This window comes from Pelecanus crispus, chromosome 6 (genome assembly GCF_030463565.1).
Source record: "Pelecanus crispus isolate bPelCri1 chromosome 6, bPelCri1.pri, whole genome shotgun sequence".
Taxonomy (NCBI): Eukaryota; Metazoa; Chordata; class Aves; order Pelecaniformes; family Pelecanidae; genus Pelecanus; species Pelecanus crispus.
The window spans coordinates 19,206,683-19,223,562 of record NC_134648.1 but is presented as its reverse complement, the minus strand read 5'-3'; the positions used below and the strand labels follow the sequence as shown (position 1 = coordinate 19,223,562).

Sequence of the window (16,880 nt, the reverse complement as noted above, 5' to 3'; positions counted from 1 at the left end):
TGTAGGTTTGAGCTACCTGATGTTGGCAAAGCTGGGTTCAGCAGGGAGCCTCTTTGAGTGCTGCTCGTTTGGGGACCAGCTGTGTGTGGCCACTGGAGCCAACTCCCTTGCATGGCTGCAGGTCCTTGGCGGACTGTGGGGTTGTATGGGGAAGGGCAACGGAAAGGGGAATGGGCACCTGATAACCTGCTTTTCTCTCATTCCTCCCACTTGCAGAAAAAAAGGAGGGCAGCCACTGCCCGTCGGCAGCACCTGAAGGTATGTGGCACTGCTGGAGCCGGGCAAGGTTTGTCCTTACGGTACCATCTCCCATCCTGAGCCAGCCAGCTCTTGGCACTCTCCCCCCTGGAAGAGGCTACAATGCACAACCTGGGTGCCCTCCACACCCTTCCCCACTCCTTAATGTGTCCCTACCAGTATCCCTTGCTTGGAGATGCTGGTATTGATGGGGAGCTCCCCAAGCTGCCTTTCCATCAGGGCTCTCCCTCCCTTGCCAACCCTCCCTGCCCTCCTCCCTTGCCTCCACTCCATGCTGACCATCCTCCTGCTGCCTTCCAGAGTGCTATGCTGCAGCTTGCTGCCTCCGAAATAGAAAAAGAAGCAGCTGCTAAAGAAGTGGAAAAGCAAAACTACCTGGCAGAGCATTGCCCTCCTCTGTCGCTCCCAGGGTCCATGCAGGAACTTCAGGTAAAGATTTCTTTAACCCTTTCATTGTGCTGGAGCAGAAAGGATTTGGCTCCATCAGTCAGCCTGATGGATCTGGACTGTCATTCCCATCTTGACCCCCTTCTCATCTGTGCATGCCCTGTAGCTGGCTGGATGTGGAATTGGCTTGAGAGACAGCTGGGGTCTCTCCACCAAAAAAAAAGAAAGGGGGTCTGTCTGGCAGGAAAGCTGCATTTCTAATGATGTGTTGAGGCAGCATTTGCATGAGGCCAGTAGCATGGTGACCAGGAGCTAGCCTGTGAGCCACCCTTCACCATCTGGTCTTGATCCAATCTGGTCTTCTGGACTGAGGTCTTTCAGAGCCAGAGCAGTCAGGAGAGAGGAATCGTGTGTGTGTGTGCCCTAGCAGTCAACATCCCTCTCTGCTTTTCCTCCCAGGATCTGTGCAAAAAGCTTCATGCCAAGATAGAGTCAGTGGATGAGGAGAGGTATGACACAGAGGTGAAGCTACAGAAGACTGTCAAGGAGGTGAGTTGCTACCGGAGCCATCCCTCAGGGGAGTCTCCAGCCCATCCTTCATGCCTCTCTGTGCCACTTGGGTGTGTCTCACAAAACCTATGTCCTGCTCTCTCTCTGCTCCCCCATTTTGTCTCTCCACAGCTGGAAGACTTGAGCCAGAAGCTCTTTGACCTGCGGGGCAAGTTCAAGAGGCCACCCCTGCGCAGGGTGCGCATGTCTGCCGATGCGATGCTACGGGCCTTGCTGGGCTCCAAGCACAAGGTCTGCATGGACCTCCGAGCCAACCTGAAGCAAGTCAAGAAGGAGGACACTGAGAAGGTACTCCTTCCCTCTCCCCTGTGCCCATACAGGAGTTGGTTCCTGTTTTTCAGGGCTCACACCTCCCTGTGTGATAGGCAGGGTTGAGGGTGAGCCTTTCTCTGTAATGTTCTTCCTGCTCAATATTTCTTCCTCTGGCACTCCTGATGTTGAAAAAGGAAAGTGCAGCCCCAAAAGATCATAGAATCATAGAATCATAGGATCATTTACATTGGAAAAGACCTTTAAGATCATCCAGTCCAACCATTAACCTAACACTAAGTCCACCACTAAACCAATTAAGGGTAGAGTAGTAATTTCATATGTCCTGGCTTGGTGGCTGGATTATTTTTTAATGAAAGGAAAAACTAGGAATCATTAAGGTTGGAAAGGATCTCTAAGATCATCAGTCCAACATCAACCCAACACCACCATGCCCACTAAACCATGTCCCAAAGTGCCACATCTACCCACTTTTTGAACACCTCCAGGGATGGTGACTCCACCACCTCTCTGGGCAGCCTGTTCCAATGCTTGACCACTCTTTCTGTGAAGAAATTTTTCCTAATATCCAATCTAAACCTCCCCTGTGATGCAGCTTGGTCCCATTTCCTCTTGTCTTATCGCTAACTACTTGGGAGAAGAGACCAACACCCACCTCCCTACAACCTCCTTTCAGGTAGTTGTAGAGAGCAATAAGATCTCCCCTCAGCCTCCTCTTCTCCAGACTAAACAATCCCAGTTCCCTCAGCGACTCCTCATAAGACTTGCTCTCTAGACCCTTCACCAGCTTTGTTGCCCTTCTCTGGACATGCTCCAGCAACTCAATGTCTTTCTTGTACTGAGGGGCCCAAAACTGGACACAGTATTCAAGGTGTGGCCTCACCAGTGCTGAGTACAGGGGGATGATGTACAGCATGGGTGGAATTGGGTTCCTCTAGCTGACACAGGGTTTTCCATGGGTGGATGGGTGAAGGGCCCCACCTGGCTGGGTTCTCACCCTGGGGGGCACCACTCACACCCACGTGCCCATCCCTCCCCCAGGAGAAGGACCTCCGCGATGTTGGTGACTGGAGGAAGAACATCGAGGAGAAGTCTGGCATGGAGGGCAGGAAGAAGATGTTCGAGGCTGGCGAGTCCTAAGCACCTGCCTCTCCACGCTCATCCTCCGCTCCCTCCTGTCCCCGCCATCCTCCCGGGCTCAAGGGCACCAACTGAGTGCTGTTTCTCTGTGGTTTTGTGAAGGGCTGCGTCCTGGCAGCAGCGGTGTAAATAAAGCTTTGGCGGGAGAGGTGGGTGTCGCCTGCCTGGGAGGGGCCGGACCCTGACCCATGCCATGGTGCCAGCAGGGTCTGACCCCACCATGGGGGTCCTGGTGGGCATGGGGAGGCTTTGGCGGGGGCCGTGCTGTGGGCATGGGTATAGGGGACCTCTCTGCTGTTGGTCCCCCCTGAAGCTGGGGTTGCTCATCCCCCTTGTTGCGGGAAGGAAAGGGTGAGGCTGGGCCACCATGCTCTGCTGGCATCCTCCTGCCAGGCTGCACCACCGGCTCCTGGCCATGTCCTTTACTGGTGTCGAAGAGACAAAGAGATAAGAGTCCAAGCCCCAGGTGGCATTGCAGAACCTCTACCCACCATGGCAACAGTGGTAAGCTGTGGGGAAGGAGCAGAGCCAGGAAGGGAGGTGAGGGGTGACAGCGGCAGGGCAGAAGCAGAACCTTTGGCTCCAGCGGGCTTTGAGAGCTGCGAAGTCAAACAACCTTGGCAGCTCCTGTGGCAGCACCCTGGTATCCTGTGCACTGTAGGGTGGTGCGGTTTAGAGATGCTGGCTGTCCCCAAAGTGGCATGGGCAGCTGGGGGAGTGGCAGGTCACCCCTCTCCCTGCCATGGTGGGGATGTCTGTGCCCCCTGCTTTCCCTTTCGGTTATCCCAGCATTTTCCGATTTTGAGCTGCCAGCAGAGGCAAAACCTTAAAATAGTCCCAATGGTTTAAAAAAAAACAAACAAAAAAAACCCCAAATTTGCCTTCCCTCTGCCGCTCTCCCATCCCCCCAAACTCTCAGCCCATGAAGTTTCCGGCACAGCTCACTTCTGCTGAACACAGGAAAAGCGAAACAGCAGCAGCACCCTTTGTGCCAGATCTGTCCACGGGGTCGCTGTGCCGGCCAGGGGAGAAGATGTCAGACTTGGAGGGGTGCCAGGAGGGTGCAGAAGGTGTCAACCAAGTGGGAGATGAATTCCCTGAGGAGACCGAGAGGTGAGGCCTGGGGACTGGGTACCCCAATACCATGGCTGCCTTCCAGTCCCAGGAAACTGGGAGGCTGGGAAACTGGGAGGGGTGATGGTGGGAAAGGAGGGTGCATGGCCAAAATGATGAGGGGGTCATGAGGCTGAAATGGGTCAGACGCCTCAGCAGGCTTTTGACAAGCTCCTCCAGCTAGGGAGAGACTTAGACTTCCTGAAGGTCTCATCTCCTTTGAACTTCAAAGCCTTTGGAAGGGAGTTTGATCAATTGCGGAACCACAGCTCTAGCAGCAGACAAGCTCAGCAAGTGGTCTGGCAACCTGGACCTGCTCCGCAGTTGAAATCAGCCCCATCTTTAAGACCAGTGGGTGGAGATCAGCTGCGTCCTCTCCTTGCAGCAATTGCTGGGCACATCTGATTTCTTGCTGTCCCCCCTGTGCCTCTAGCTGAATTAACCTGGCAATATTTCAAGCTAGTTGCTGTAAGGTTATACATCTCCCTGTGGATCCACTCTGCTTTTTTGTTTTATCAGCAGAGATTGTAAAATTTGGGGTCTGTTTGCTCCAACACGGACAGCTTTGCATGAGGGTTAAAAGGAGACTGACCAGTAACAGAGACCACATCTGTCTGTGGTGGAGGCAGACAGAGATAGGTTCGGCCAAGGTGTATCACCCAAAAGTACTCAGATTTGGACTGGGTTCTGGCTGAGCATCCAGCGAGCTTGGGGTGTTGCCTGATTTTTCTCCTCCAGCTTCAAAGCTTGCATTAGCATTTCTCCCCAAGGCTTCTGAAAGCCAGCACAGTTAACGTTGATAGGATCCCCCTGCCCCCCCCCCCCCCCCCCCCCCCCCCCCCCCCGTACCCTGCCTTGAGTGACAATGAGAGAAGAAAGGTGTGTCATCTCCTGTCACTAATGGTTGCAATAAGTGTTTTGGCTGACACCTGACAGCAATTAGCTTTGGCTGAAGACTTGACTGGAAGCTTCAAAAGGCACTGGAAGGCTCCATGCATGACTCTCTACTGAAACAAAGGGGAAGCCTTGGCTGCTGGGGGAGTACAGGGGCTTCCCAGTGTGGTCTATGGGATGCCCAGCATCACTTCAGCCTGGCCATGCCTCTGCTGTGGGCTCAGCTCACCTTGCAGGAGCAAGGAGCAGATGCTGGGGGTGGCCCAAAGCAATTGAGCCTTCCTGTTCCCCTCTTGCTGTGGCGGGCGTAGGTGCATCGGTGCAGCTAGGGTGAGGCAGTGGGGGCTGCTGGTGGGGCAGGGTCAGCTTGTTCCCTTCTCTGTTTCCTGCTGGTGTTTCAGCTAAATAAGAGGTGGTCTGAAGGGGTCTGTTCTGTACCACTCCAAACCTTACAGGCTTTAGAAACTTGTTTAAAAAATGTATATATGAATACTGATGGCAGGGTGGCACAACCCTTCCTCCCTAACTGCATTTTAAAATTTTAATGAAATATGAAACTTGATGGAAAAGAAGTAGTGAGCAAAAGTAACTTCCTTTTTGTTTTTAAGATATGGAGAATTACTTTCCCTCCCAACTTGTGTAATAGTTTCATGTGCAGCTCTAAACTTCTCCTGCTTTTACTTGTGCTATTTAAACGCTTGCGAGGCTGTGGTGATTTCCACTCCCAAAATGGAGGAAGGAAGTGTTTGCTTGCTGTTTGGGGCTACCTTTTCTCACCCTGTGGCTAGCTCAGCTCTCTGATCACCTCTTCTTGAGGACAAAGCTCTTTTCAAGCTGACCTGTGTATAGGTGGAGTCAGGACAGCGCTCCTAAGACAGCTTAAGGAGTGCTGAAGAAGTGAGCAGTGAGTCTTGTGATGGAGCTGCCAGGAAAGTAAATCCCAAGGCTCCTTGGTGTAAAAGCACAGTGAGGAGATATAGAGAGCAAAAAGGTGCTGGGTTTGCTTAAACAATGAACCTCATCTATTTAACTGTGCCCAGTGTATACAGAAGAGGAGCCTGCATTAGAAAGTGTCCTAGAAATCCTAATTTGGACATACCTTACTCTGTTTCCCCATACAAATGGGGACATGCTGGCGAAGTTAATTGCTGATGTCAGTGCAACACCACCTAAACCAAACTGGTGTTATGTTCTTTTCCATGAACTGGAATTGCTATATAGGAAACCACTGTGGTGCAAGCCTGATGTGAAGCCTTCCCAAAAGAAGTGGGAGGCTGGGGTGGGCTCTGGGAAGGTGGCCGCTTGCATTGTCCTGCCCCGATGGGACAACACAGTGCAGGATGAAGCAGCCAACCCTCCTGCCTTGACGGTGGGAGGCTGGGGGCCTGAGGTGTGGGGGAAGCCTGCCTTACACCAGGGCTGGGTAACCCAATATATATTGGGTCTGTTATTCAGAGCACTCTCCATAGACCTCTGGAGGCTTCAGGCAGCCCCTGACCTTAGTTGCTACATCCATGGCTGGGCTATGTTCTGCAGGACATTTGCACCTGAGCGGGAGCATGGCTCATGAGACAGGTTTCTCTTGCCTATGAGGTCTGAGATGAGAGATCAGTTTCTCCCAAATTCACCCATCTCCTTCCTTCTGGGGCTTCCCACCCTGTGAGCTGCAGGGAGCCCTTGGCAGCCCATGTATGGTCACCGCCTGGGGAGAGGCTGTGCTGTGCTAGCAAGCCCCAGGCTTTTCTTTGCCATGTCTATCCCCAGCTGTCTTGAATTCTCCAGATCCTTAGAGCAGTCTCGAGGGCCCTTGCTGGGGTGACTGCTGTTGCTAAGTATACCCGTGGTTGGAAGGAGGTTGTCTGAGAAAACTGATATGTGGAGAGTCTTTGGACCCCTCGGCACACCAGATTCCTTGGGGGAGGGATGGCTGATCCCTGCTCAGGAGTAATGGGTCACAGTTTGACCCAGCTGGGCTCATTAAAGTGGAAAAATGGCAGGGAAATCAACAGGGGAGGGCCAGATGGATAATTTAATGAAGATGGGCAATACTTTAGCATTTCCAAATTGGATATAGGTGCCTTGGCAGTGGCATTAGGGATGAGGAACTGTCTCTAATTATAGGGAGGTATCAGGTGCCTTCACTGCCCCTTTCTCCTTGCAAAAAAAAAAGCCTGCCTTGCCTCTGGCCTTATTTTGCAATGTAAAGCTATGGGTTTGGAGGGATGTGTTAAAGTGGGGGATTGCCCAGCAGCCTGTATTTGAATTTTACTTTTTTTTAAACCTCAGAAGACTCTCTGCTGGCTGGAGAGCTGGCTGTTTTAAAACTCTTGGGGTGAAGTCTGGCTCTGAAATCTGTGAGAATCCCTTTGCCCCTGGATTTTGGAGAGACCTGGCTGTGAGGAAGGCTGGGCTGGCTGTCCCAGGGACCATCCTGGCGGCTGCTAAGATGAGGTTTTACCAGATCAGCATTGCTGGCGTGGAGTGAAAAAGCACTTCTGCCGGTTGAGGTGGTGCTGGAGCTCCTGCTCCTCTGGAGGAAAAGGGTGCAGAGGCACAGCCCAGCCTGCACTCCTGGAGCAACCAACCCTTCTGGTTGTGGGGTGCCCAGGCATCCCCTGGCTGCACCCCACAAGGGGGCGAGCTCTGCTCAGCCTGATTTGTCTGACAGCATGGATAAATCCACAGCAATGAGGAAAGCAGAGATGTCCAGGCAGAGTTTTGGGGCATGGCAGGGCTTTACTGCTTACATGGAGCAGGCGGGCATCCCCCAGGGTGGAAATGTCCCCAAAGGAGAGCTGCTGTCAGGGGACAAGATGGCACTTTGGAACAGGGTGGTGTCCTGGCCTTCGGATGGAGAGTGGGGACAGCTCAGGGTCTGTTTGCAGCTGTACTGCCCATGGAGGTTAAGCCACATGGGCTTTCCCAGGTTTGCTGCAGCTGAAACAGGATGACTGCTGCTCCATGGGCATGGCTGAGTTAAGCCCTGAGATGTGCAAGGTGTGTGGAGGGGTGGTTTGGGAAAAAGGGAATTTTTTCCATCTCCCTGGTCTGGGCATCTTCCCAGGACATGAGGGTTTTGTATGGTGTGCTGCTTCAGGGAGTTTCAGGCCTTTCCCAAAATCTGAAAGCTCTTTTCCTATGGTAGCTGGAACAGTAGAAGGTATCACAGCTGGCTCTATGGCAGTGAAGTGGTTAACCTTGGTGTGCCCTGGGGTCCTGGGCCCCTCTGCTTTGACCCCCACTGACCCCACTAACCTAGCCCTGGCTGATGCTTTGCCTGCATCCCCCACTTTGTATCCATCACCCCGTGACCCATGTGCCCGTCTGTGCAGCGACTGAGCGGGCTTCTTGCTGCCTCAGTGCTCTCCCCAGAGCTGGGCTTGCTCCCAGCTAGGCACTTATCCAGCCTGCCTGCTTCCTCTGTCAGGACACTGACTTGCATTTGGGCAGACCAGTGGGCCAGGAGGTGCTCCGAGGCCTCGTTGGTGCCACATTTCTGTCAGGAACAGCTTTTTCTTTGGGGAGTGAGAGTCCTGGCCTGAAGAAAGTTGTTGCCCAGGCTCCAGGGGGAATTGGTGGCTCCCAGGCTTCTTCTGGGAGTATTATCTGGCTCCAACTGACAATGCAAACCTACTGTGGTCCTCAGAGGCTCAGAGGAAAAGCTGCAAGGATTTGCTGCTCTCACTTCAACCTCCAAGTGCAGCCCTCCCAGTACAGTCTGGGTATGTGAACCTGTCTGGGAAGGATGGTGCCTGCTCACCCAGCACCGGTGTGGGAGGGCTCTGCTCTGTCTAAGGCAACACCCGGCATGCACAGGAGCTTTGACCTCCTGTAGCTGCAGTTCCTATTCCCTTAATATGAGACCACCAAGCTCCTCATCAGGCTGAGACTTTGGGCTCACTGAGGTGGTGCTTTGGCATCCTTTGAAGCCAAATGCATGAGGAATGGGTTCTCATGAGGTGGCTCTGTTCTCCTCAAGCCCTTCATAAAGAGAAACCTTGAGAAGGCACATCAATGAAAGCAAGACACAGGGGTGTATTTGTATGATAGAGCCTCAGGGGCCTCTTTAACCAGGTTGTGCTCTGGACTATGGTTGTCTGGTATATGGGTCAAAAATATGTCCTAGGAGGTGCTGTGCATGCTGGGAAGGTAGCTATCCTGCACGGCGTGACTGCAGTGTGATTGGTACTAGAGCAGCACCTACAGTGCCCAATCGAGGTCAGGATGTCACTGTGGTGGGTGCTCTGTGGCTATGATGTACTGCCTCAGGGCAAAGAGGATAACTGGTTATCTCTACTGCAAGGCCAGATAACTGAGGTTGAGATGTTTAGGAAGGGGAAGAGATGCCCTAACTGTAGGACTCACCCACTGTGGATTGGGTACCCAGAAAAGGTGGTTTCCTATTGGACACATGTGACATCTGCTAGGCTTTGGCAGGTGACTTAGGTAACCCAAGACGTCCTCAGTCGCACTTGACAGCTATGTTTAGGCACCTGAATTGGTCCCTGATTTCCCAGTATCACCTAGGAAGCACAGGCCACTGCTGAGATTTGAGCTGAGCTCTCCTGAGGCTTGGAAAGGTATCTCACAGTCCTCAGCCTGTCTGGGTGCTCCACAGAGGCTCAGTCACAAAGGGGTTAACCAGCCCCGCTTGGAGCCTGTGTGTGTTTTCCTTGCCAGTGTATCCATCTTAACACACACCAGATGTGTGAGGCAGCTGCTGGAGTGTCTTAATCCCAGGTTTCGGCACTCAGAGTTGTCTTTCTCACGGGCAGGTCTGCAGCACTTTCTGGGGGCTCTGCCACTGCTCATGCAATGCCTGAGCAGGGAGGCTGGCAGCCCCCATCCTCTGCAGGAGAATTTGCAGCAAGGCAGGATGAAATATCTTCTGTTATTTGCTCCTTTAAACAAGTCACTCCTTGGATGGGCTGCTGGGGCTGGCAGCAGAGCTGATGCTGATAGCTCCATCTTGAGTCATATGGGGTGAGTGTTAAACCCAGGAGCTACTTGGGTTCACCCTATCTCAAAGAAGTGGTTCATACCAGCCTGGTGTGTCTGATAACTGTCCAGGGTATACATGGGTAAAGAGGAAAATACATGAGCAAATCCAGCTGGATTTATTAATGAATGGAAATGGCAGTCAGTGGGCTTGTATTATTAGCTTGATTGGTGACTTGCAGCCAGTGGTCTAAAAACCTTGGAGCCACCTGGGAGCAAATGGTCTGAGATGTACAAGACTTGGTTTATTCGGAGCTCAGTTTATTTGGATTTCTCTTGCTATTGTACAGACATGTAGGCCCAAATGCTTTTGCTAGTGTACATCAGCACCATCCCACTGTCTGCCATAAAGCTGTGCCAGTTTGCATCAGCTGGAGGTCTTCGGTTCCTTCGCTTACGAGCTCATTTTGAAAATAGATCCTTTGCTAGAGATTAATTCTGCATTACCAAGAAGCCTGTCTCCCAGCTCTAGGTATCTGTTGCTTGCTGCAGCTAAATAGACAGTGTGTGCAATGCCTTTTATCAAGCCCTTGCCAGACAGTTTGGAAAATATGATCTCTTCTTCTGTGTTTGTGCATGCATGTGCTTTTCTGCTGCAAAAGCAGTTTCCTTTCCAGTGAAAGCTTGCTCCGGAGCCATTAGCATCGACAAACCCTGAACTATTGACAGACTCCAAATAATCATGACTGCCAGCCTTTTGGGAGGGGCAGAGTTCTCCCCCAGTAAAACTGATGGCGATAATTATTTCCTCTTAAAATAAGTGCCTCCTTGCAGTTATCACTTAGCTTCACCTAACAGGAGCTGACAGCAGTGTGTCTGAGCTGAGCTGTCCCCAAGGCTACACCAATGTGATACACAGGCTGTGCACCCCTGCTTTGGTGGGGCTTCTGCTTCCTTGGTGTGGCATTTGTCTCTTCTGCTGCTTCTCCACTCCAGTTGCCATCTTCCTGCATACAGCCTTAGCTGCCCTTTGTGCAGAAAGGCTCTTCTTAACTTTTTGTTGGGCCTTGCTTTGTAGCATTAATGACTATCTTCCCCCTTGACAGAGGCCTGTGCTGGTCTTCAGGCTTTTTGGATACATGACAATACTTTTGCCTGACCTTTCATAACAGCTCCCATCTTTTGCCCAGCTCAGTGAGGGAGGCATGGGTGGATATTGGCAAGCTGAGATTAGATGCGTTTCCCCAGGACAAGGTGCAGCTTGAAGTGAAGGTCTAGCTTGGAAGCAGGAACAGTCAGATGATGCTTGGGGGTTCCTTCTTAGCCATTAGTGTACCCTGACCCCAGCTGGAGTAACCAGCCCAGCAGTGTGAGGCAGGGATTAATGGTTGCTAAAACTGCTTGTATTGCACAATGTGGTGCTACATCGGAGTCTTCAGCCAGCTGCGAGATGAGCTAATAAGTTTATATTGGGCAGAAGCTGTATTTCACTTCTTGAAAGCTGCGCTGGTCAGCTGAGCAGCACGGTTTGGGCACATGGCTGTATCACACAGCAGTACTATCCTACAAGCCTATCAGCAAAGTGTGTTGCTTGGCTTTGGGTGATGCTTAAACACATCACACATGCCACTTGGTGAAAGAAGGTGGTGCCTCTGCTACAGGTTATGCCCCTCTTACACTAAACATGGGAGGTGCCTGAAGGTGTCTTCAGCTGCCCAGGTCCATCTAATCCACCTAGCCAAAGCAAAGGCCACTTCATTTATTTTAAATGGACATTCAAATTTCAAGCTCATTCAGCAGCTTTCAAACCTTGGTGAGCAAACACTAGTGACAAAGCAACGTGATGCTGTAAGAAGGCCTTTTTTAGTCATTTCCTACGACATCTGCCGGTGGGGCAACAATCTCTTGGCAGCAGTTGCCTATGGCTTATTCATCCTGGCGGGAGTCCTTTGTCCTGCTTCTTGGCCCTGCAGTGAAGAGGCATCCCAAAGAGATGGAGCCGGTCTCCTTGGGGCCAATAGTTCTCCTCTTGTCCTGTAATGACCCTCCTGCGTGGGCTGGGAGTGTCTTATCTGCAGCCATTGTTTTGTCTTCCTGTCTCTTTCCCAATGGCTTTGTTGATTTAACCTAATATATAGATATTGTGCACGCTGCAGTAACCACGCTGGCTCTACATGCTGGACCAGCTGCACTCCTCCAGGGCTTGGCTGAGTCACTTGGCCTTGGCCCTGGTCTGTAAAACCTGGACGGTAGCTCACTGCAGTGGCTCAGGTGGTATCTCTCCCTGTTTGCACAGCATCTAGCACAACAGGGACTCTGATCTCCTTTAACCATGCTGTGCTGCCTAGTTAATGCTTACACCACCTCTCTTCGCTTCCCTCCTCCCCCTTTTTTAAATCCACCTTTCAGATGTTCCTTCTCCCTTGGTCCCCTCATCCTTTGTCCTTGTTTGTATCACCCCTGGAGCAAAAGTATCTTCTCTTACAAGGCTTGTAAGCTCGCATCTCACCTCTCACTGGGAGATGAAGCAAACTCTTGGGATTTTAAGTTTATGGACGTACTCACAAAGTGCCCCACAGGGAAGATCCCTCTTCCATTCTGCATGAGGGGGAGGGGTAGCAGTGGGGTAGAGAAAGAGGGATGCTCCTAGACCCAGCTTCCTCTCCCTCACATTTCTACCTCTTTGGATGTCATAGAAAGAAAGTCATCATTGATCCCAAGCCAAGTACTTCAGACTTAGTATGACATGGTGTTTGTTGACTCTTTGGACCCAGTCCACAATTATACATGTTCTTCATGGTGCTCCTCTGAGCGTGTGGGCCATGCAAAAGCTCTGAGCCAAGACAGCTCCCACCTACAGCACACCCTCCCTGAACACCCATGGGGTCATGTGTTGGCTTGGGAATGTCCCCTCCTGACACATGGCCAGGGCAGAGGAAGGCTTGCTGGGGAGCATTGTTGGGACTGGACGCCTTCCCCTGCACTCTGAGCTAATTGCACAGATGAGATGCCCTGCCCTCCTGACAGCACGCTTCTGGAGCTTGTAATGAGCTGTTCTGGTGTGAAGGAGATAACGTGCTGCTTTTGGCTGCTAGACACCTTGTTTCCTTGAAATTATCTCTGGCTGCCTGTTTTGGCCTCTGTATTTGGCTGCCCAAAAGTGACTGCTGGCAGAGTAAACTGGACTGAGCTAACTGGGAATTAGGGATGAAGGTGAGATGGGCAAACCCTATCCATCAGGCTAACATGTAAACCATACCATCTATGCAGCTGATGTACCAACTGATGTGCCCCTCTCACTGAACTGGGGCTCCCAGGGGGCTGGGCTAAGTGCTGATATCTGCCAGGCTGGTTTCAAAGTGTGGGTGGCACGTGCATGGTGCAGAGAGGTTGGGGAGGTGTCAGTATAGGGAGAGAGGTTTGGGATGGCAGAGGGAATGATGCGTCACTTGAAAGGCAAAACAGGGAGACCCCCATCTCCTCCAGTGTCCTAGGAGGGCTGGTGGTGGAAGTGCGGGGTCTCTGGCTGAGACAGGGCTGCTTAGTCCTTGCTGAAGAGGTGATGCTGTTCCTGTAAGAACATCTTCTCTGGGTGGGATCCCACCACTGACATGCAGGCATGGACCTCTGGAAACCATGCTGGCAGCTGACAACACCTATAAAGGACTGGCCCTTGATGTGACTGTATGTTGGGGCTTATGCCGGCAGTGCTTTGCATCCCAGCAACATTGGAGAAAATTGCTTGGGCTCCATTTCTTTGCTAGCAGGACTAGAGTCTTTTTGTTTCTTTTTTTCCTAGACCATGTGTTAGCCTCCAACTGATTTTGCAACTAGTCCTACATAGCAGAGTGATTGTGTAATTAACGGGAACTGGTGCGGCCCTATCTCTCTGGGACTCCCGCCCTCCTTCCCACAGCAATGGAGCCAGGCTCGCTCCTTCCCAGTGTCTCACCTTCTCGGCTTCCCCTGCTGCTGGGAAGAGCTCTGGGAAGCTCTCTGGTGCCCTGCAGCACGTTTCTGGGTGCTCTGGGCATCCCCACTCCTGTAGCAGGGTGAGGTTTTGCTGCAGGGATTTATGGTAGTTCTTCTAGCTTAAACTGTGCCAAAGAATAACAGATGAATTAATTCTTTGTTTTTCTTCCTGTGTCTGCTGTACTCCTACCCGCTTCCTGGTGGGACCAAGAGGTTTGTTTCTGTGAAAAGATACAAGCAGCTGTGGGACTGATGCTGACCTTACCGTTCTTGGATACATGGTGTGAGTCAGACTGATGCACCTGGGCTTGGCAGCAAGCGAGGAAGGAGAGGGAACAGAAGGCGCCTCTGTTCTGCAGAGTGATGGTGTGGGATTTCTCCTGCACTGCTCTTTCTCTGTGGTCCCTTAAGGCCCCCCTTTGTGCTTTTGCATAGTGGGTTTAAATGCTCCCTGCCTCACAGAGACCGGGATAGTGACTCTGCTGATGTGTCACTGAGGGTGCATAGTTCCCTCCTCCTTGCAAGCTGTGAGTTTAGAATGAGGGTCCTGCTCTGCTCTCCTCTCCCTGCGGTCCTGCAGGACCCTGCTGATGCTGGAAGGAAGGATAAGTTTTCTTGTTGTATCTGCTGTCTGTCTTAAAGAAGAAAGCCAGGGAGAAGGGCAGGACACCTTCCCCAGAGGTTGAATAGCACAGCCACCTTGTGAAGGCAGGAGGATTTTCCAGGCAGAGTTCAGTACTGGGAATTTCTCTCCCCAGGAGCAATGCAGAGCTCAGCCTGTTGCAATGTAGGGACTCCTTTCCTCACTGCTTCACTTCTGGTGTTTCCAAATGATCTTAGCACCTTTGACCAGTGAGAGCTAATGTTGCGACCTCTCTCTGGTCCTGGTGATGAAATCATCACCCAGCAGGGTTTTTATCCACCTTGTTCATTGAAGGCCCCCATCTCTGAGAGGCAGTCAGTACTGGGCTTGGGGTGGAAGTCTGCCAAGTGCTTGCAAGAGGAGGAGCTCACACTGGCATCCTCCAGGAGACAAACTCTGGTGTCAAGGCAAGGGTCTCTTGCTGGGCGAATCAACAGCTTCTCCCCCAGCTCTTTCACGCAGAGGAACTTGCCTCCAGTAGGTAGTGGTGTGCCATTGCCTCCCCACACCCAGCGAGCTCCTGCCTTCTCCTGGTGAGTGTGGCTGCATTCCTCCCTGCCCCTCCTCAGCTCCCTGTGGATTGCCTGGCATCTCTGCCTGAAATAAGAGTGCTGCTGTGATTTCGTTCAGCCCCCAGTTGTTGCTGGCCCATGGCTGCTAGCTGCATCTCTGCCTGCTGGGGCTCCTCTGTCTTGCATCCTTGGCTGGCTCTGACCATGGGAGTCACTGGCAGGTTTGGACCGATTCTCTCCTGAAAGAAAACCCTGTAGGTACATATTTCATTTCAACTCTGTGGGCAATTGTGGTGAAGTCAATAGGAGTGTTCACATGCTTAAACCTAATTACACCTGTAAGTACTTGCAGGGCTGGGACAAGCTCTTTTTGAGCAAGAGGCCTTTTGTGGTGGATATCTTGCATCTTCTCACCAAATCTGGAAAGAAAAAAATGCAGTGTGACAGCATCTGAGCAGCCCACAGAGTGAGGCCGGCATCAATGTCTATGCTTAGTGGTTTTTTGTTGTTCCTGATCACCTAGGGGATGCTTAGTAAGTATCTGCAGAAAAAAAGAAAGTGTTTTGAAATGAAGAGACAGTGGGGAGAAGGGCAGGCACTTCCTTCTGATCTGGCTTTAATGCACTTCCTTTTTATTGAGATTTCTGGGTGTATTTCATGGGCAACTTCCCCATTTCAGCTTACCAGGTGCTAAGAAACACTTCTGCAGAAGTGATTGAAAGGAAATGTGTGAATGAGATGAGAGGGACTGAAAGCAGAAGGAAGGCGAGGGTCTAAGCAGGGTGGTCCCATCATAACTCCTCCTGTATAGCAGAAGATCTCTTCCCCAAAAAAGGCACACATGGACCAGGAGATGCAGGTTAGGGAAAAAAGACTGGTTTTTTTCCAAGACTGCTCCCATGGTAGCATGAAGAACACTCATCTGAATGCATGGCAGATGGGCATTTTGTTTTAGCAAGTGGCAATGCTGTTAGTCCTTCGTCAAACGTTCATGCGCGTCTTTAATCTCCTGAAATATCAGTGTTTCATGGAGGCAAGCCAGATTTTTTTGCTCTTGCCCAATTTGATGGCTGGGGAAACTAAGGCATGGGCGAGTTGGTCACTTGAGCAGGTGAGGGGGAAGTCTGAGAGCAGAAGCAGGCTGTGTGCTGCTTGCCCACCGGGGGCTGCAGCCCAGTGGCTTCCCCCAAAATCCAGCTGCTATCTCCATCCAAGGAGAACATTTTTCTCTGGTGTGTTGCTTCCCAGCACAAAGCCGTTCTTGCATTAATCTGGCTCTTGGTGCACCTTCGGGCGATCGGGGACCGTTTGGAGGTGAGCCCTTCGTGGAAGACTTCTGCTGTGAATGGACCAGGAGTGATTTACAGCCCGCTGAGCGCAAGTTGCCAAGCTGGGTTTCTGCTCCCAAGTTGCTTTGTGTAATCAGGAAAGCAGTGGTAAAGGTAGAAAAAAGGCGGGGGGGGGGGGGGGATATGGGAGGGAGGGATTGAATAAGGGAAGGAGGAGGGGGCTGGAGAAGATGAAGGAGGGATAGAAGAGGGTTAAAGCAGAGGAGGGCGAGGAAGAAGCCGCCCTCGCTGGGGAGTGGGGAGCGCCGGGCTTTGTGCTGCGGGACCCGCCGCCGGCTGCGCTCCGAGAGATTCTCCCGTGACACTTCCACGAGGCGGAGGGGGAGGAGGAGGTAGAGGTGGAGGAGGCAAGCCGGGGGTGTGGAGCAGGGGGGGGCTAGCAGAAACAAAAGGAAACCAGCTGCAGAACTTCCTGAAGGCGGAGAGGGGGGACGCGGGAGCGCGCAGCGCCGGGCAGGCGGGCGGGCAGCTGCCTGCGGCGCTGGGGAAGGGGGCGGCAGCCGGGACCCTGCCCGCCGCTCAGCCGTGGCCACCATGACCAGCGCGATCCTGAGGAGGAACTCCAGCAAGCAGGGCCTGCAGAACCTCATCAGGTGAGAGCCCACCTGCCCGCGGGGGCACCCGGCTCCGGCCGGCTGCTGCCCGCAGCGGCGCGCCTCTGCCCGCGGGGGCAGAGGGTGGAGGGTACCGCGGGGAAGAAAGGAAATTTATTCTGGATCGACCATCTCCGTGTCCCTTTAAATCAGCTGAATTTCTTCCTCTCACCCTCGTTCTCCAGCAGACGCGATGCGTTGGAAGGAAGGAAAATAGATACCTCCCTCCTCCCCAAAAGCA

At 52.3% G+C, this 16,880-nt stretch overlaps 2 protein-coding genes across 3 annotated transcripts in view; both read left to right on the top strand.

The window, feature by feature from the left end:
• Window positions 1–219: 219 nt before the first annotated feature.
• TNNI2 (troponin I2, fast skeletal type) lies at window positions 220–2,625 on the top strand. The gene is made up of 5 exons (XM_009489111.2): window positions 220–258; window positions 559–687; window positions 1,105–1,194; window positions 1,327–1,503; window positions 2,527–2,625. The coding sequence occupies exons 2-5, from the start codon at window positions 565–567 to the stop codon at window positions 2,623–2,625; spliced, it is 489 nt and encodes a 162-aa protein (XP_009487386.2). The 5' UTR covers window positions 220–258; window positions 559–564.
• A 974-nt stretch (window positions 2,626–3,599) lies between these two features.
• Window positions 3,600–16,880, top strand: part of LSP1 (lymphocyte specific protein 1) — a 50,969-nt gene continuing 37,688 nt past the window's right edge. For both annotated transcript variants that reach the window (XM_075712398.1, XM_075712397.1), the window contains exon 1: window positions 3,600–3,738. In XM_075712398.1, the coding sequence (XP_075568513.1) occupies window positions 3,659–3,738 (80 nt within the window). In that variant the 5' untranslated portion in view covers window positions 3,600–3,658. The remainder of the gene's footprint in view (window positions 3,739–16,880) is intronic.

What these genes read in the sequence shown, in the direction of transcription:
- TNNI2 (XM_009489111.2), top strand. Translation starts at nt 565, where the DNA reads ATGCTGCAGCTTGCTGCCTCCGAAATAGAAAAAGAAGCAGCTGCTAAA. An exon ending in TACAGAAGACTGTCAAGGAG is followed by an intron (nt 1,195 to 1,326) that starts GTGAGTTGCTAC and finishes GTCTCTCCACAG; the next exon opens with CTGGAAGACTTGAGCCAGAA. An exon ending in AGAAGGAGGACACTGAGAAG is followed by an intron (nt 1,504 to 2,526) that starts GTACTCCTTCCC and finishes TCCCTCCCCCAG; the next exon opens with GAGAAGGACCTCCGCGATGT.